Source organism: Solea solea, chromosome 11, assembly GCF_958295425.1.
Source record: "Solea solea chromosome 11, fSolSol10.1, whole genome shotgun sequence".
Classification (NCBI taxonomy): domain Eukaryota; kingdom Metazoa; phylum Chordata; class Actinopteri; order Pleuronectiformes; family Soleidae; genus Solea; species Solea solea.
The window spans coordinates 11082994-11103091 of record NC_081144.1 but is presented as its reverse complement, the minus strand read 5'-3'; the positions used below and the strand labels follow the sequence as shown (position 1 = coordinate 11103091).

Genomic DNA, 20098 nt, shown 5'->3' with positions numbered 1-20098 from the left:
CCCTAAGCCAACGACAAAATACATTTAAATGTAATTAAATTTAAATAAAGACTAAATGAGAGAAAGACATAGTGTGTTTTTTTATTTACAAATCTGTTTACATGGAGTAATTTCTGAAAAATGATATCTGGGAGTGACTAATGGATTTGAATTCATAACAACAATGACTATAATGACACTGAAAATCAAGCAAAGTAACAGAATAGAGATAAATATATTCACTGAGAATTTCAGTGTCTCATAACTGAATGTTAACAAATATCAAATGGAAGGACAAAAGTGCAATAAAGACCCCATCCGCAAGATTATTCAGATTTTTTTCTACTGTTCATCAAAGGTTCCATATTTCTACTTAATTGCTTACTTAAATACACAACATGTATTGACAACAGATAAAATGGGTAAAAAAAACAAGCAATTAACAGTTTGTAATGCAGCACATACATCATGGATGGGATGGATATTTCCAAGCATCAACTTTCAAATACAATTATTATGTGCAAAAACACTGTGCAGACCATATTGCCCCTGATGTTCATAATGTTACATTATTATTCTATACCAGAGTCAGTTTGAGACATATGCCTTGGTGGTCTGAAATTGTTATTGACACAAAAAAGAATGACATCTTAACATTTAACACATATTTAGGGATTCAGAACAGTAGTCAGATAAAAAGTCAATACAATTCAAAAATAACAATAATAACCATAAGAAATAGCAGCAATGTAAACAAAAACTCAGCTGTCAATTATTAAAAGAATTATTTAAGTTAACTGCAGATTATTATTATTTATCATTTAATGTCTGTTTTGTACCGAAACATCCTAGAATCATGAGGGCATTTGCAAAAAGCCCCAAAGACAATACAAACCACTGAATCATTATTAATAGGCATGAACAATGTTAAAAACTTTACAATTTTTCACATGAATGATTAGTTAGATAACTAAATAACACGTTTTCTTTATCACAATAAAAGTAATAGTAATAGGTAGTTTTGAATCAGCAAAGAGTTAAAACGAATTAAACATATTTAATGTTCTGCATTTGTCCAGGACACATCAAGTATGATCTAAATATGACAACTCAGCGGTGCAGTTCTTATGTCTTCAACACAATATCAAACAAGGCAAACCAAATGATTAAAATCACTCAAATGTAGCAGCACACTAAAAATACACTTTTGGATCATTTAAAAAAGTTTTAAAAATAAAATGAAAAGCCCCATATAGACATACAGTATGTACAGTACAATCTGTTAACACCACAAATCATTGCATGCTGCAACATGAATTTTGATCCTTTACATGGATAGCTTAGTTTCCTCTGCTTGTGCACAAATTTTCAACCATTGTGAGTGATCTCACTGTAATTATAAATTACAGCTCAGGACAGATGTGTTGCGGATTGCAAGCTAATAGCAAAAGTGACAGTCTCTTAGCATTTGAGGAAAATAATAAAGAAGTTAAAGTGTTCAGCCAAGAACAAGATGGAGCACAATCTGCCTTCTCAGTTTTCTCGAAGACAAAAAGAGGCTTTGGGGCCAAAGTGGCTGGTTGACACACATACTACTTGTGTGACATAATGCAAGAGACTTGTGGGTATAGAAGATAAAATGGCTCTGTGTCAGTGAACAACAAAAGCTTGTTTGTGAGCTGGAAAATAGTAGAGGTCATTAATGCTCCAGCAAGTTCTTAATACACAGGGAGGAGAAATCCTGGCACACACACACACACTGTATAAAACATAATCAACCTCCCTCTATCTGAGTTGCTGTAGTTCTGGGGAGGCAGGACAGGACAAGGAGGAATGGGGAGTGGACGAAGTGGACGAATTGGGCAAAGTGGACATGTTGGATGTGGTGGACATTGTCAAGACCTGCTCACAGGCAAAATAGTCCTTCAGGGGAGCAAAGAGGTGACGAACGACCGGCACACTCCAGGCCTTCCCCAGCACTTTCTGCCTCTGCTGTCGGTTCATGTTCCGCACATCAGTGTAATGTTTGGGGAAACCAAATATCCTGGTGAGAAAGGGAGAAGACAGCATAATGTTAGCTAAAACCCAAGAAATATAGACTGCTGTTGAGCTGCTTGTCTTATTTTACGCATCCATCATTTATTTAGTTATAAGAATTACTGCCCAGTGATTGTAAGCCACGGCTGTTCTTTCAGTCTACTCTATTTTTGTCCAGACTTGTATAACATGTGCATGTAATGAATTTAATTTTAAATCTTAATAGTAAATCTTTGAGTCTGAGGGGGTAAATCAATAAATGTAATCAGTTCATGCTTGAGGCCAGCATCAAAAGTGTTGAGTTCTCCACAAACAATAAAACATATGAGGTATCAACATCTTCATCACCTTCTTCAGGTGTTTAATTAGCGTACCTGATTCAGCTGATGGTCATTAACTTTCTTCACTTTGACATTAACGTAGTATTTTAGAAGCAACAGCAAACACACGCAGTGTGACATATTTATGGATATTTATGAGGAAATATGACAGCATGCACTGTGCAAGGAGCAACATAGCAAAAACATGCAAGTGTTAAATCTGTAGAGAGAGAGAAAACTCTGAACAATTCTGTTAGGGACTGGTGCCAATGACTTTTCCAATTACCGGTGCCATACTGGTTTAAATGTAAAAAGGTAAGATGGAGATATGGTGCACAAGTAAGTGGATAGTGTGAGTGACATGGATGTTGTTTAATGTTGATGCACAGAAACACACACACAAAGAGCCAGTGTCATTATGCTCACTTTTCAAGCTCTGTGATCCACAGGTTGTCTTCTCTGCCGTCCTGGAGGACGGGAAGCTGATTCACGTATTTGCCCTGCTTCAGCGAGTTTGGATTGGTGGTGATCGTCCTCACCTTTGTAACCTGAAACAAAAATACTCTCCATTAGTTAAACAAAATGGAAGGATGGTAGATGAAAATAAATAAATGAAACTGAACCATTTACTGACCTGGGCTTGTCTACCAATCTCTAAACAGTCCTGGAGAGTTAGCCTGTCACTCTGGGAGGCTATGATGGGCCTGATGGGAGATAGAAAACAAAATTACATCACATGGCTTTTCAAAAGCACACAAGAGAGAAAACAGATTAACACTGTCAAGAAATTAGTAAAAAATAAAAGAAACAGTTGTGACATAAAATGTTACCATACTTTAATTTTTAAAAAACATACTACTGCAACTACCATTGACGATGCTACAGGAATGTAATACTCCAATCAAAAACATAGCATGCATCCATTCATTTTGAGTAGTTTATTGGACATCATTCATGATGATACTGTATATCTAACCTGCTCATCCCTGGAATGTTTCCCCAGAAGTAACGTGCTCGGTGGGCTGGACTCACTTTAACTGCATCCACCAGAACTGGGTTGCACTAGGACAGAATTAGTAAAAAAAGCAAGATTGAGTTCTCTGCCAGTCATTTAGAACATGATTGTAAAAAAATCACCTGCAGGTCAACAAGTAAGTGAGGAAGGAAGAATCAGGAAAGGTAGCAAGGCAGCAGGAAGAGAGCAAAGCAGAAGGATATGGAAATGGACAGAGAACAAAAAAAAAATGGGACGGGGGGGGGGAGGGAGAGAAGAACGCTTGAAGGATCCTCCATAAAGCAAACAGAATTTGACCTAGACAAACCTCAAGGAAGCGGCAGATGTTGACTTTGTCATGTGTGTTCATGAAGACGACATTCTCAAACAGCCAGAAGAAGGGCCTGGGGTCTTCTTCTTTGGGCTTCAGCAACTGAAGGATGCGGTAATACTCAAAGAAGAGCCTGCCGGTGCCCTCTGCAGGGGGATTTTTAGAACAGTTTTAAACACAAATACAGTATACAGCAGCTGCGTAAAGCCCCCAGAGTACAGGCATGTGTTAGGCATGTGTTAGGCCTGTGTGGCAGGCTGAGGCCTGGGTATAGCAATTATTAAATCAGGTCTGTGTATAATGACTATATCCTATTAGGGCTGCATGATATTAGGAAATCATGCATTAAGAGATACAAAAGTTTTTTTTTTAATGTATTGATATACAATAAACAATAAAATGAAACTGGATTATAAATTGGATTACAAACAAAAACAGACAAAAATATTATAGATTAAAACCGAGGAATTTTATTTAATTTTATTGCCAAGTGCAAAAGGTTTATACAGAAAATTGTTGTACCCGAAACTAGTGGCTCTTATTTTGAAGGCCAGGATGAAAGGAAGTGACGATGTGAAGAATAATAAAGTTCGGTCAGCTGATGTTCATGCAAGGAGTCTCTTGTCTCTTTTTATTTTTTCTGTAGCTGCACAGTATAGACGCTCACTTACTAGTATTAGTATTATAATATGATGTGCAGACGCAGATTAAATAAACAATTTAAATATTCAAATATTTAAGATAATGCAGTACAAACGTACGACAATAACTTACCATAGATGCCTTTTCTGATAGGGTTGACAATGGAAAGGTCATTACAGGGGCTTCCACCAATCAGCAAATCAAACGGACCCCACTCTTCAATCTGGATTTACAAAGAACAAAATACTTCAAATGGCTGAACAAAGAATATTTTTTAAATTTATACTATTAACATAATCTTAGAACGTGTTTGGTGTGTGAAAATACCTGTTCCTTGGTAATGACACGCACATCACCAACTTGGATTATCTTAGCATCGTGGTTAATGGTCGCCACAGCAATTGAGTCATCGCAGACTTCTGAGGCGAAGTATTGCTCTACCCTAAAGCCAAGATCCTTCAGCACCACGTAGCCTGAAAAGATTCAAACACATTTATTCTGTGGGACTGTATTCAGAAATGTGTCGATAATAAATATAAGGCTGTCGCAGCAGCCCCTTTAAAATGCTCTGAAATGAATCCAGGTGTGTCGACTCACCTGTTGCTATGCCATCAAACAGTGAAAGAACTCGAAGTGGTCTGCGCTGGTTGGCAGGGATGGACGGGTAAACTCGGTGTGGCTCCTGCAAAAGAAAAAAAGGCCAGTCAGTCTGTACTTCAACTTTTCCACATCATGGAATACACATATACAATACATACATACATATATATATATAGGGTGACACTCTAATAGCCTAATAGCCTTTGTTTCGTTTGTTATCATAAGCTTCTGCAATGTCATAAGATTTATTTCCGTCCAGTGTTGCATTAATTTTTCACCAAGATCTTGTACTGATGATGGGAGAGTCGCACCACTGCGCAAAGCTTCTCCAGCACATCCCATAGATTCTCTTTGGACTTTGTGGTGGCCAATCCATGTGTGAAAATGATGTCTCATGCTCCCTGAACCACTCTTTCCCAATTTGAGCCTGATGAATCGTGGCATTGTCATCTTGGAATATGCCCGTGCCATCAGGGAAGAAAAAATACATTGATGGAATAATCTGGTCATTCTGAACCTAGACCTGACCAACTGCCAAGACTACCAACAATAAACGGCTACTGTAAAAACATGGCAACTTTTTTATGACCAGGAAGTGTACTGTATATGTGTATATATTTGCTCTAGCAAATGTCTTTTCTTATTTAGTTTAATATAGACTTCAAATTATCCTGAAATTATCCTGGCACTGTTTTGTGAAATAAATATGGTGTGTGTGTGATATTTGCAATATAATGAAAATAATTCAAGTCTCACAAATGCCATGGCACTGTTGTTGGGGAACAATCCCTGAACTCTGATGCTCCAGTCTTCCCTGGGGATCAGAGCACCATGGGTTTTGTGAGGCTGACACAGGAAGCAGATCCACGGATCCACCTGTGTCAGTGTATCAAACGTCCCTGGACCGATGAGGATATTTACACAGTCATTACAGTAAGACCTGCAGATGGAAAAGAGAAGTGCTGGAATTAAGACAAATGTGGACTCTTCTAGTTACCCTGTTTCTATAATTACCAATGTAGAGACAGAAATGATCAGACCAACCTGCAGCAGCTATCATTGCCACACAGTATGACCTCCATTCCATAGCAGCAGATGGTACAGTAGGACTGATATCCATCTTCATCGTAGCGATACAGAGTTTCTGTGAAGTTATCCTACCGGGAAATCAAAGCTAGACGTTAGGGGACATTTTAAAACAGCTGCATAGGACAATAACAGCAATGTAAACACCTCAAGGAAAACCGTTTGTGACATTCAGAGTTTTATGTGGGATCGTTACTTGTTTCTTACTTTACACTTTAAGCAGAGGCTGCCTTTGAACAGAGGGTGAGATATCTCAATATCTTCAGTGCCACAACACAAACAGAAATCTGCAAAGGCAACACAAACAACAAGAAGCAAGTAAGAAACAAATATGTGACCAGTAAAACAAATGAGACACATTCAAAGATCATGTAAAAAGGAAAGCTGTTGTCAGTGAAATAGTTTAGTTTCAAAACGCTGTAGGTTTAATAGCTTTATTCCACAAAACTTAAAACACAAAGATGTGGTCCTTTCTGCTCATAAAGGTTAGGCTGTTTGTCAATACATACTGACCATCACCATCAAATGCATTCATAATATAGGTGGGAGAGAGGGGAATACAGGGAGAAAACAAGTATAACTGAGTCAAAAGAGAGCAGCTTCTATGAAGAGAATTTTCTTTAATACTGTGCATATGTGAATACAACCATTACTTAAAGAATGTTTATAAGAGACATTCATTTCTTTTAATAGATTAATTAAAATGAACAACAAAGCTGAGCACTCACCCTCAATGTTCAGTTTCATGTCATTGATCCTAATAATGGTCTCCTCTGCAAACAAAGAAAATGTATTCTTAATTTGTTCAAAGTACAACTCGATTATATGTTGAAAAAGATTTTTCATCAAGTTTTGTACCTCTGACTTTTTGGTCTGGCTGGGTATAGACGTTGGTAGACTGGTTGACTTTGTTCAAAGTTTTGACAAAGTTCTTCTTCTTGAACGGCACAAAGTCTGGTGATGTGTCGTCATCAAACCCATCAAGCAGACTGCTTTTCTTCCCTTGTCCCTTACCTCCTCTCCATCCTCCCCTACCCCTCCCTCTACCCCATCCTCTTTTCAACTTCTCCCACCCTCCTCCTCCCCAGCTATCTTTCTCCTCTTCCCATCTTTCCTTGTCATGTTTTGCAGAGGCACATCCCCCTCTGGATACCTTCTCCTTCATCCCTCCTCTGGTACCTTTCCCCACAAGATCAAGTCTTTCTAAAGCAGTGTTTCCATTGCTTATTTTGAAGGAGGACTTCTTTGTGGAGGCCCACGACTCTCTCTTTAAAGAGACAGTCACGTCTTTAATCTCAGCACTCGTATCGCTCTTACAGCCCGCAGAGGTGGAGTGTGGAGAAGAAGATGCTTTCAGGAAGAGTTTCTTCTTCACCTTTGGCGTGTGGCTTCTTTTATCATCACCTGGACAGACAACAATCAGACATGAGACCATCACATTACATATGCATTTGTGAGAATGTATTAATAGTATGCAGCTGTGTATCAGATCTTGTGAACAGAGCAGCACTGAAGCTCCAGGGTAAATATTTGAACTACATTGCCGTAAAGCTGAAGTGCACAGCTTTTAAAAATAAAATAATGTCTGCAACATTAAAACCACTGTCAAATGAGTTCGCACAATACTGATAAAGTCTGTCATCTCCACACGACTCTCTCTGTGTGACGCGCTCTCTCTTGGTATAGCAGTGTTTTGTTTTTTTATGCGCCGGAGGCTTTCCCTTGCTGCAGACAGCTTGACACATTTTACATTACGACTGATAAAAATAAAACTGAACATTCAGTAGGATTTCACAATCGTATGTTAATCACAATCATTATTTTTCATTGTTCGATATTGAAAATGTGGGCTCCACCGGATAGAATAGAACACCAAGCAAAATCAGTGCTCCCTAAAAGGTACCTGTTACTTACAGCTGCTGTTCTGAAACCACGCAGCTCCAAATTTCCTGGTTGAGTAAAACTACTTTTAAAGACAGATATACAACACACAACTTACTGAAGTACCATAGAAACAACAGGCGAAGCTGAAGAGCATTTGGTGTGTGTGTGTGTGAGAGAGAAGGAGAGTCTACAGAGGGCAATAGAAATTCCACACTGGAGCATTAATTTACATTTATAAAAGAAGCCACATCTCTCACAGGATATAAGTGAGATAAACAGTATAATACTTTCAGTCTACTAACTTTTATATTCTCTTATATGTTCATACCATTTATGAGAGCTGTTGTTTTGAATCCGTCTGATCCTGTGGGTAGAAAGCCTCCAAAAGCCCAGTGCAACATCTGCCTTAGGAGCTCATCTCTGTCCCCTGGACTCGTAGAAAAGTGTTTCTTACACCGAAGCGCAGCTTCCTGGAAGACAAGAATGTACTGTAAATATATAAGCAGGTGGACGCTTTTTTATCATTTTAAAAGCAAAGGAGTAGAAACTGTGATCAGAGGAAATAAATCAAATATCCTAGGTTTTGTATATCAAAACTGTTACAATGCAGTTACAGTATAAAAATAAACAGAGGAATGCACAAACCTCCAGTGACAGGAAAATGGCTTCTTTATAGGTGTGGATGGTGGCAAAAGAGTTGGCACAGAAGAACTTGGCAAAGGAAGCATATGGTTTCAGAGTCTGCAAATCGACCTGGAATCAAAGCCAAGAAATCAAGAGAGAATAGAACAACATATATGAATAGATCAGTAACTCAGCAGACCACAACTACACTCAAACTATAAAAAAAAAAAAAAGAGATGGCTCACTTGAGAGAACATTTTCTGTCCGTACCACTCTACCATCGTCTTCTGTGGAGGTTGAGTCTGTCCCTCAGAGATCATGGTGATAGCTGGCCAAAGAGAAAAGCCCTCCACTTTACCCCAGACCAGATCCCCCTTCGCATTCTATACAACACAAACAGTACATGCACAATGTTTTTTTTTCTGACAAACACCTTTTGTAAACAAATGAGTAGATTTGCACTAATCTTTCACTTCACATTACCAAAAATACCTTTGAGTTGCACTGCTCGTTTGTTGAAACCATGGCGTCATTGTCGCCATCATCATCACTGCCCACAATGTAAACAATCTCTGACGGTGGATTTTGCTGGCCTACAAAACAGTAAACAATAAACTACGGGCACACTTTTTTTTCTTTTTCATAAAGTGACAAGGAAAATATGTAGGGAAATCCTGAATTGCAGCTTCAATTAAAATGTAAAATTCCTATCAAAAAGGATGAAACTGCTTCATTCACAGTGAGAGACAATACAAGACTCAGTACAGTGGAAGACTTGAGAGAAACTCTACTACTACATTTGTTGAATAAGACAAAGAGTCTCTCTCATTCTTTTATATGACTATAAACAATATTATACATTCTTACTCTGTTGGTTTTCAAGTTTGCTGGACTCGGTAACATCAACCACATCTGAAAAAGAAAAAATCATACCGATTCTCATTATCAACATTAAAAATAGTGTGTGAGTTATAACGGTAAATAAAATAAAATGTAGATGATGCTCATATAGACACAATGACAACTAACAAGGTAATATTAAGGGAGCTGTATGTAAGACATGTGTTATTGTATTTCTGATGATAATCAGCAGAGATTAAAGAAACACTAGCTTTTGTGATAACAATAGTGCAGGCAGTTTATTGAAGAAATTATAATTTAGTTCACAGCCTGTCTGTTTATGATTTAGAAAAGGTGTCTAAGTATAGTCCTAGTTCCATCTTTCAGTTTGTCAAACTCATGTTACCTGAGGAATTATCTGTGTAGTCCGAATCCTCCATACTCATGGAGTGTGTGGAAGGAATAATTCGACTTGGTTTGTTCACAAAACCAGAACTTTCCTCAGACGAACTTCCCTCATCCCCTGCCTTGATCTTGCCGCCACAACCGCCTCGGGCAGGAATTTTGGTTCTTCGGTAGTGGGATTTTCCTGCTAACATCTGTGGTTGAGCCTTGACCACCTTGTGACAAAAAAAATCAAACCCACATCCAGATGTCTTTATCGCCTGGTAGTATGCAAAACGTAGTGCCAACTTGCACACAACACAAAGTACAGTTTAGAATATTAGAATGCTACACACATTCGGTCAAATTGGTCCCTTGTGGCGGCACGTTTAGTAGCAGTGGATCTGGTCACATTTCCATTTCACCAAGTCGTGCAGCCACTGCCCAAAAGGTTCCCCCAGACTATCCCTGTGTCAGTCACCTGACGCCACAGATACATCTGTTCCTATGTTCCTACTGATCCATGTCCACATAACACCCATTTCCACTAGTACAATTCAGTTCAATTACCAAAATAACTGATCATTCCATCCCACTTTTTTGGCATCCTTCTGTTGAGGTACCTAGCACAGTAGTCCAGCACCAATAGGGTGGAGCTAGACACACTGCAGCTTTGACTGTGTACTTTTCTTCTTTGTTGACTTAATTGCAAACTATAATGTCATGCCATTTACATGGTTGACATAGCCTTCACACCCCGCAGTAGAAACACAAACCAGATGAGGGTTTCAACCACGCCATGGTGACCTTAACTGCACACTTTTAGTGCCTGCTACGACGATTGTCAATAGTGCCACACCAGCAATGGAGGATAACTTTAGTGCTACATCCACGTCTGCTCCAAGAACAACTGCCATCCATGGTACCCTAGTGTTTTAGAAAATCCCAAAAATGTAGAAGTTTGAAAATGCTGCTGCTTCAATTTTAGTTTGAATCCTGCAGGTTTGCTTTTTAGTCTGAACAGGCAAAGACAAAGACCTTTGAAAATGATGATGCACTTAACCACATTCACTCCCTGTTTAGTTCTTCTTTAAGTCTTAAATTTCCCCTCAATGTCAGACTAATTAAATCCCTCTGCCCAACTGACAACAACTTCCTGTTCAAACTGGCACTTGCATGCCCTTAATGTCCCATGATACACTTTTCCAGGAGAGGCAGGAAAGATGCAGATTACTTCTGTTGCACAGCCCAAAATGTGTGTCAGAATGCAGATGTAGTAGCATGGATGTAGCCTAGCACTCACCATAGAAAACACCTGCTTCCTGTTGAGAGAGTCTGGCAGGGCCAGGAGGGTCAGAATGAATCTGTGCAGTGTGGAGTGCGCTTTCATGCTTTTCAAAGTCTGTAGAGAGAAAAAGAAAACTCCTGTGATGAGATTTAATATTCAACTTAACATGCTATCTTAGCACTAGTTTACCTTAAACACTATTAAATTATTATAATATTAGTAAAAAGATGGAATATTAACAGAAGAAAACAGTTTAAATTGTTTTATTTTAGGTGTATCTCTAATACCATAATTACATACAGATTAAAATGTTTTGGATTTTATTAATTTCTCTTATCTCTCTGGCTAAAGAGGATTTTCCACTCAGCATAAATACAGTGACACATTTAGATTACCTTTGTCCAGACGTGGCCTTCTCCTGTTGTGATCCTTTGTCCCCTCCTCAATGTCTTCATGGACGTGAAGAAGTCATGTCCCAGCTGGTGTGTTTCACGAGAACTGGCATTACACACACCCAGTTGATATCCCATCTCTGACAGCATTTGTCTGGACAACCTGTCATCCTGGAAGGAAAACACAGACATAATAAAAGGCAACATAAAGAGTTAGGAAATAAAAACATGTTTTTATTGTTAAAATAATGTACACATTTAGTGTCCTGTAAATGTTAATATATTGCAAAATGCAATCAATTGAACACAACAAGCATCTCTCAGGTTCTAAACATTATACATTTTTATTTTTGTCCATCAAATCCACACAGAAACATAAGTATCAAAATACATCTCCACCTTTTACCTGTGCCGTGAGCTGAACTTTTTCTAATCTGGAAAGAGGATCCAGATTAGCTCTAATGAGGATACATTTTATTGCATCATGCTTACTGTAGTTTATTCATTTTGAACACCGGCTCAAAAATACTGTAACTGACTGCATTCTTCCTCACTTAAAAAAACTGACATACAGCTTCTTACCTGAATGTTTTCTGGGTGTTTCAGCACAGTGACAATGTTCTTCAATTCCACATCACCAAGCTGCTCAGGTACACTCTCCACTATACTCTGTAGTGCTGCTTTATAGAAAGCAAATACGTCCTCCCGGAAGTCACACCTCTCCTGTTCCCCCAGATCCACAACAGCAGTGGCACACAATACATCCCAAGCTCTGGAGCCTACATTGATCATGATTTTGGGGAGAAGCTCCTTATCACTGTGGAGGAAATGAAGCTGTCGTCTGCTGAGGAAGCTCTCAACAACTGAGGGCTTCAAGATGCTGGCTGCAAACGATTTAATCAGTATGGAGGCCAGCTGAAGCTCCACTGCAACACTCGCACGGCCAAACTGCTGTAGTTCTTGAATAGCTCGAAGGGGCTCCAAAGATTGGGAGAGAAAGAGGAAGCGCAGTTTAACTTTATAATCCATGAGCTGGGTTCTAATGTGGTGAGCATCCTTGGTTCCACCCAGTGACTTGAAATACTCCACTAAATCCCTCCAACTGACTGCTATCTTCTGCACAGTGCGGATAATAAAAAGACACTGTGATGAGACAGGATGGGATGGGTCATAATTCTCTGCGCCAGCAAATATCTCTTTTAGACTGTCATTCACAGAGGCATAGGTGGTGTAATGATGATGGATGTCTTTCACAAGGTCAACCACACATTTGAAGGAGGCAGATAGTGCGGCCTGGCAGGCTCTTCCTGCAATCCCAGGGAGGCCACAGAGTGACAATAAGCTTGGGCTGTATGGCCGGAGCAGTGACATAAACCTCTGGCTTAACCCTCGGTGTGAGGCGTCACAATAAAACACAGCAAGGTTGGACAGAGCGAGATCCCATGTCTTCAGCATGTCAAGAAGAAGGTGTGCATCAGAGTCTGCTGTGACATTCTCAGTGTCGCTGTCTGCCGAGGATTGCGAATCCGCTGTGTCGACACTCATCTGCAAAGTGTGCAGCAATCTCACTGCACTGTTCCCAAACTTCTGGTCAAAGTAGCCAATCAGGACAATGCTTGTGCTCTGTCCTTCACCCAGGTCCACTCCCATGTACAGATAGAGGCAGTATGGTGTTTTTGAGCAGGCCTGGACAATGTCTTTCAGGTGGAATGTACTCATGAAAGCAGAAAGTGAAGGGCCAGAAATATTGCCGTCTGTGCTCAAATTTGAGTCCACATTGTCAGAACAATATCTGTTGATGAAGCGCAGCAAGGTGTCACTGCTGTAGAAACAATTTGCAGTCCTTCCCCTGTCCACTGCTGCTTCTGGTTGCTCTACTGTCTCTTTTGCTTGTTCACAGTCTTTATTATTTGTGACATCCATTTTGTCTTGTTTTGGCTCGATTGCCACAGCCATCACATCATCCTCATCATCAGATATCAGCACTATCACTTCAGAAATCCCGTTCAACATCTCCCTTGATTTCTCTTTCCTTTGTTCTTCAGCTGTTTTGCCATCCATCTTCACAATAATCTCCAGTTTCTGATGTGGGGTCTCAGAGGAAAGGTCATCTGTACAGGAAACAGAAACACAATAAGAATATTGTCCCATCCTGCCAACAAATTTGGTGCAAATTATATATATCCTGCTGACAATTTGACAAACATCACGGATTACAAATACCCTTCTTGGTGGAGGCAAAGGGTTCATTGACACAGGGGAGGTCATTTTCAATACAAAAAAATAATAAAATTAGCCAAGAATATTTTTATTGAACACTGTTTTTCTTTTCCTCGTTTACTCAGGAGCAAGCTGTTCCATTTGTATAAATGAAAATCAAATTGTAAACCCCCTACATAAATCGCATAGGAAAAAAATGTGATGCATTGATTGTTGTAATGTGTAATCATAGCCCTCTGAATCATAATCAAATTTAATTGTGAAATACCCAAATATTTCCACCCCATATGTACATACACACAGCTCCCACCTGAGTCATCAGGAACCATTCTCATACTCTGTCCTCCTCTGGCCTCCAGTGCATGATACTCCCTGCATTTGTAGTTCTTATCAAAAAACAGCTTGAACCACCTTAAGAAGGTCAGAGACACTGTTGGGTTCTTCTTCATCAGTGCCTCAATAGGGATGAACTTGAGAGACAAAAGAGAAACAGACAGACCTCTTAAAAATTGCATGAACAATTAACACAGGAAATCATCTGGACAAGGACCCATGACCTTTTTGGTTCAACAACATAGATGGGACTCTCTACAGATGCATAACAAACATCAAAACTAATGTTAGTTTGACACAAATATTTTACCAAGAAATAAAAATCAACACTCACTCGGACGACTCCAACTTTTCTGAAAGCAGCTTGCAGTAAACTATAGTTGTGTATTAAATCCACTGTGTTACTACTTTGAAACCGGACCCTGGAAAGTTCCAGAGACCCATGAAATAAACAGTCCATCAGCTGGCAATAGGCTGCACCTGAAACATTGATATAAACACACAGACGTGAGAGGAACTGGTGGCAGGCACAGGCAGGCACATTTGACAGTACTTAATTAAAGTTCAAACACTTGACATAGAAAATGAAGTATGAAAAAGTCGCATCATAAGTGCACTGCAATAATTGGGTTTCATTTTATGTCACAAAACTATGTGAGAAAATTAAAGCATATTAAAAGACACAAAAAGAACATACAAATGCCACACAGAAAGGGCCGGACAGGAATGCAAACTGGCAATCCTGTGTTATTCTATTCAGTAAGAATGCTTTAACAAATATAAATTGTACTTGCAAAATGCAGAGTGAACAATTTGAATTAGATTTTTCTTCTGTTGGCTTACTTTGTATTTTGTAAATTGACAAAAAAAAAGTGATAGTTTTAGTTTCAGATAGTTGACATACCTGTATATATCTGCTGCACCTTAGTGAAGCCTGTCTGTAAAGTTTCATTGAGCCAAGCCAGCAGCTCATAGCGGTTATATGAACTCCCAGCACTCAGAAACACATTAACTGCCATCTCTGAATGGGATGATCCTGCACAAACACCAAATAAATATATCTTTAAAATAGCGTAAACAAAACACTGATTAGTGAATCTGAAGTTGCATTCCTGAAACTGAAAGTTAAGGGGGGAAAAAATAAAAGTATCTAGCACAAAAATGGTACCGCCCTCCTTTCCCCTTTGTTAAAAGGATTTGTCATGCTAGTTTGCATCACAAAACTGGAAGTGTTGCATTGCTTTCAATGGAAAATTAACAATTCAAGAGGACTATTTCACAAAAGCAGGATGAGGGAACCCAGGAATACTGACAAACTCAGGCTTGACCTAGTTAGGTTAGTTCCTCCTGGCTTTCTCTGTTTCACATAGCCCATCCAAGGATTAGGAGAGACAGCTTGATAAAGTTAGGTTTAGGTAATTCAGATAAATGCACACTCAGTGTTATATATATCAAAACAAAAGGTAGATTTCTCAATGCTTAAATGCATTAGGCAGTGCTGCATATTTTATACCAAGAAGACATCAACAACTTGTGAAAGCAAATGACATTTAAGATGTAACTGAGTGGCAAAGAACAACAGACTGACTAAATGTATTATGTAGACATGTGACCACTGATCTTAACTGAAATAACTAAACATTGTTATACTTTAAAATGATTAATAGCTTTTGAATTTTGTCTCTAAATTACCGTGAGTTTCTGATCAGGGTAACACAGGGGTCACAGACTGAACAGACTGGGATCCATTAAGTCATATATACATTTGTTGTGAAGCAGGCAAGCTGAACAAAATAAATTTCCATGGCTTTTATGTGCCACTGCTTTCATGAAACTGAATCCAGCTGGCTTAATTAAGCCAGGATAACTGCACAACCCCACCTTATGTCTGTCTTAGTTTTGTGAAACAGCCCACAACATGATAAAAGCCCATTACACAGTCATGAGAAAGATTCATTTAGTCATGTAAACGGTTCACATTTGCTACCTACAGATTCACAGGGAACTATAATGAAATAAATCATGTTAAGATGTTGTTTGTCACCTTTTCAGTAAATGATAAAAGTACAAGCAAGCATTGTATGGCAAGCATTACAGATATCTGTGATGTTATTTTGACTAGTCGTAATTTAATTGTGACTAGTATGAACTGTAGTTGTAGATATCTGTTGTTCTTACTTGTCAAAACTAGTGTCAGGTATTTGCAACTCAGTTTTTACTAATCAAAATAATGTAACTTTTACCATTCATGAGTATATATCTAAAACTTCCTTCTGACTATCTGAAACTTAAATCAAGTATTTAAAAAGCACAGTGTAGATATCGTCAATTGAGGATATTAAAGAGAACTTGAATTGTGACTAGTTATAATGACGTTGTAGATATCTGAAACTGGAAGTACAGATATCTACAATTGTAGATACACATGAACGGCAAAAGTGACGCCATTCTCACTAGGAATAACTGAATTACAGATATCTGTAAATTAATTTTTGACTAGTAAAAATGAAGTTGCAGATATCGGTTGTAAAAATATCCTGTCTACCGATTAAATATCATAACCGTTTGCCATACATGTGTGTCTACCTGTGTGTGAATGGGGACGCGAACGCAACCATGTCTGCACCAATCGCATTTAAGCGGGCGAAATTCTGACCAATTACAATCGATGGGGGAAGTTCTTCAAACCAGAGACAACAGATCCTGGATCCGATCTTGTGCCGGTGCTATGCCAGACAAACACAATTTGATCCGAGCGCAGATCAGCAGTTTACAAATCCAGCAAGTCTTCCAACAGTGGCCGGAAGGGAAGCCATGATGGCACGTTTGAATGGTGGAAGAGCAGGCAACGTGACAATGTATAGTCCTAGCAACACAACATAACCAAAGAGCGAGTTGAAGATGTCTTTATTAAATGTTAGATTAGAAAATGCAAATATAAAAAAAACACTGACACGGCGTTGATTCCTTCACACTCGTATAAAACGTTAAATCACGGTCAGATATAAGATTGTGTCGCTTATTTTAAGCATTAATGGACCAGATAAGCGATTGACTTGAATATAAGGATTACCAATTTCCGTACGTTACTTTAGCCGAGTTCAGACAATTGCCGGTGTAGCTACGTTGCGCATGGTAAACCGTACGCGAACATACGTTGCGGTTTTACGTAAAACGCGGTGGGAAGTCACCGAAAAGTTGCTAAGTTTATTCGCGCTGAAGATAACTGCGGGTTTGTATTATTAAGCTGCTAAAGTGGTCAAACGCAGTTGATTAAACTCACCCTCTTCGCTCCAGTCCATCACGCGTGGGCATTTAAACTGTTTACAAGCTCCAGACCCGCGTAAGCTCTGAACCCACCCCAATTCCCGGGTCAGCTGCACCGCCCGCCCCCTCCCCCTCACAGCTGGCGCTGCCGCCGCCGCCTGTCTCCGTTGCCAAATAAAGCGATTGCGAGTGAGATCCACAAACATGACGAATTACATGTATGCACCAGTGATGTGGTTTTAGAAAACAGCAAAAGAGGAAAACTAACGTGACCACTTTTTACACGATAAGCAATTTACAATGCGCTAGCTCGCTAAGCTAAGCGGTGCTAGCGTCCATTAGCCGCTAGCCGACATGTTAATAAGTGCTTACATTTGTTTTACACAATTTATAGCAATTTTTTATGCATAGTAATTTAATTAATAGTAACGTTGATACATTATTCAAGCAAACGAAAGCGAACAGGGACGTTTTAATCTGGAGAACAAATGTCTGGTCCCTCATTCTTGAAGTTGGGAAATGTCTACGTTGTGATAATTTAGAAAATATGATTGGCTGGAAAGACGTCACGTGGGAAGAGACACGTAAATACCAAGTTACACAGGAGCTACGTTTCAAAAATGTTTACTACTGTATGTTGACCTTAACTGATTTACAAGTAATTACATTTTCCCACAATGGTCAGATTCTCATATGTTAAATTTTACTTTTACATTAGCACTTAATGAGTGACACGAAAACAACATCTTCCACTATGTGTAATCTACTGTACATGGCTGGAATTTTCTTATGATTCATACTGGTAAAAAAAAACTAACAAAAACAGATTTATATACAGAAAGGATTTGTGGTACAGAGGGGTATTCCAGAAAGCGGGTTATGTGAGAACTCTGAGTTTGTTAACCCTGAGATGAGGGAAACTCTGAGTTATCCGTTCCAGAAAGAGAGGTAACTTAAACTCTGGGTCTGTTACTGCGGTAACTTACTCTGTGAACATAACCTGCTCGCTGGCAGGTTTACTATAAGAAACCCAGAGTTTCTACCTGTCTTCTCCCACACGAAGAAAGCAGTTAGACATGGATTGCCCATTCATTAGAAATCCAATCGACATCGAAGCCGTATTGATAAGAAATGCATTACGTCGTGAGAGAATCTTCTGACCCAGATTAGACGTTTTGATTAAAAATAAAAGACAAATTCACATGTGATTTGGTTCTTCTTTATTCATTAAAAGTACAAAAGCAACAGTCAGGATTTGTAATATAGTTCCAACTATTAACATATTTCACATATTCACCTGTTTCACCATGACAATGCACCCACCTCAACTGGCGTTCAAGTAATAGAATTTACAAGTCTGTTTTTCTGATTTGCCGGTCCAGGTACACCATTTCTTTCTCGGGTTTTTGAATGGTTTTCATTAGGTGCACCCTGTACAACTCTTTTACCGGCAACTGGGAAACATATGGACGACATTTAATTCCTGCAGTTCTACATACAGATTTAACATGGTATTGACCGAAAATCTCACTGTGTCAAGCTGTGCTCTAGAAGTTGATGGACCCTCCTCTTGGTGATGCCCAGCCATGTTCTGTTGAAGGACAAGAATGTGCTAGTTTGTCCATTATCTATGCTCATCACTTCAGTGTACATGTCAAACTCCAAATTCCACTCAAGAATGTAAATGAATATGAATGGGTAGAGCAGTGCCAGTAGCTATACATAATATTAAGACACACTTCAGTAGGCCCCTCCGGATCTCTCCCTGTGGCAGCAGACAGCGTCTCCTCCTCCTCCTCATCATATATATATATATATATATATATATATATATATATATATATATATATATATATATATATATATATATATATATATATATATATATATATATATATATATATATATATATATAAAAGTTTTATTTAAAAAAAAGACATAAGTGTATACTTGCATCTGATGTAGGCACTTGTGTCCTGGGGGGTGACAGGCTCAGATGAGCTTCCCCCGGGGATGCCTTCAGCCACAGGGCGACCCCTGTATTGGCTGAGAGCCAGCTCCTCAGCCCCTGACAGAGGTGGTGGAGGTGGCCCTCCACCCGTTTTTCGGGCCTCTGCCTTCTTTCTGTTGGCTGAGCAGAACTCAATGTTTGCAATCTGAATTAATATTTACGTTACGTTTAATAGCCTTAGTCAATTAAAAATAAAAAAAGAAATCAAAGTGAGGTGCAATCATAGCCTAGCAAAATATGCCTTACCTTTTTGAATGATGTTTTTATGTTTCATTTTGAGCTGCTTCCAAGTCCTCCTTTCTCCTGTTGGATTGCACCTAAATGAAAAACTCAGATTTCATCCCTACTTATATTCATAACTATAGGCTATGCTACGATCTTACGGTTAAATGTTACGTCAATGGAATAGTACATTCAAACTTACGCGTTGACTCGGCAGCAATTTTCTCCCATGCGGTCTCTCTCTCCTTCGCTGCTGCAGCTGTGTTGCATTCGCGGCGAAATATGTGCTCATATTCTCCGTAGCCCAGCAAAAGGATCTCCAACTCCTTCGCACTGAAATATGTTGATCTTTTTTTTCTCGGTTGTCATGGTGACTCGTGGTATCGGGGCTCCATTGATGATGGCTTTTTATAGTGGTTGTGCACGCGCGTACCTCGAGGTTAACATACTCAGAGTTGATTGAACTAACTCTGATCAGCTGTTCTGGAACCGGATACTCAGAGTTTCCCGACTCAGAGTAAGTCAACTCAGAGTTCAGGGATAGACTCAGAGTGTGTTGAACCTGCTTTCTGGAATACCCCTCAGCTCACACACAGATAGGCTGAACTAAAACCTTCAAGTAATATAGGGACTAGATGTCAAAC

At 39.2% G+C, this 20098-nt stretch overlaps 1 protein-coding gene across 2 annotated transcripts; it reads right to left on the bottom strand.

The window, feature by feature from the left end:
* Window positions 1-300: 300 nt before the first annotated feature.
* LOC131469012 (uncharacterized) lies at window positions 301-17328 on the bottom strand. Of its 2 annotated transcripts, none has more exons than XM_058643801.1 (26): window positions 17238-17328; window positions 14859-14990; window positions 14289-14434; window positions 13932-14091; window positions 11984-13512; window positions 11405-11572; window positions 11025-11123; window positions 9744-9957; window positions 9365-9409; window positions 8981-9090; window positions 8743-8880; window positions 8519-8626; window positions 8202-8343; window positions 6848-7393; window positions 6718-6762; window positions 6197-6276; window positions 5948-6060; window positions 5660-5843; window positions 4901-4985; window positions 4631-4776; window positions 4436-4526; window positions 3659-3807; window positions 3313-3398; window positions 2971-3040; window positions 2763-2884; window positions 301-2023 (listed from the first exon to the last, which is right to left on the bottom strand). In XM_058643801.1, the coding sequence occupies exons 1-26, from the start codon at window positions 17254-17256 to the stop codon at window positions 1765-1767; spliced, it is 4986 nt and encodes a 1661-aa protein (XP_058499784.1). In that variant the 5' UTR covers window positions 17257-17328; the 3' UTR covers window positions 301-1764. The 2 variants fall into 2 exon arrangements, with proteins under 2 accessions (XP_058499784.1, XP_058499785.1); XM_058643802.1 differs by having other exon boundaries at window positions 8990-9090.
* Between the last annotated feature and the right edge of the window lie 2770 nt (window positions 17329-20098).

Bases quoted from the DNA above. Each gene is read 5' to 3' on its own strand.
- LOC131469012 (XM_058643801.1), bottom strand. The intron at 9,410-9,743 runs GTAACATGAGTT...TTTCTTTTTCAG, and splicing joins CTACACAGATAATTCCTCAG to ATGTGGTTGATGTTACCGAG. The intron at 5,844-5,947 runs GTTGGTCTGATC...TTCCATCTGCAG, and splicing joins GGCAATGATAGCTGCTGCAG to GTCTTACTGTAATGACTGTG.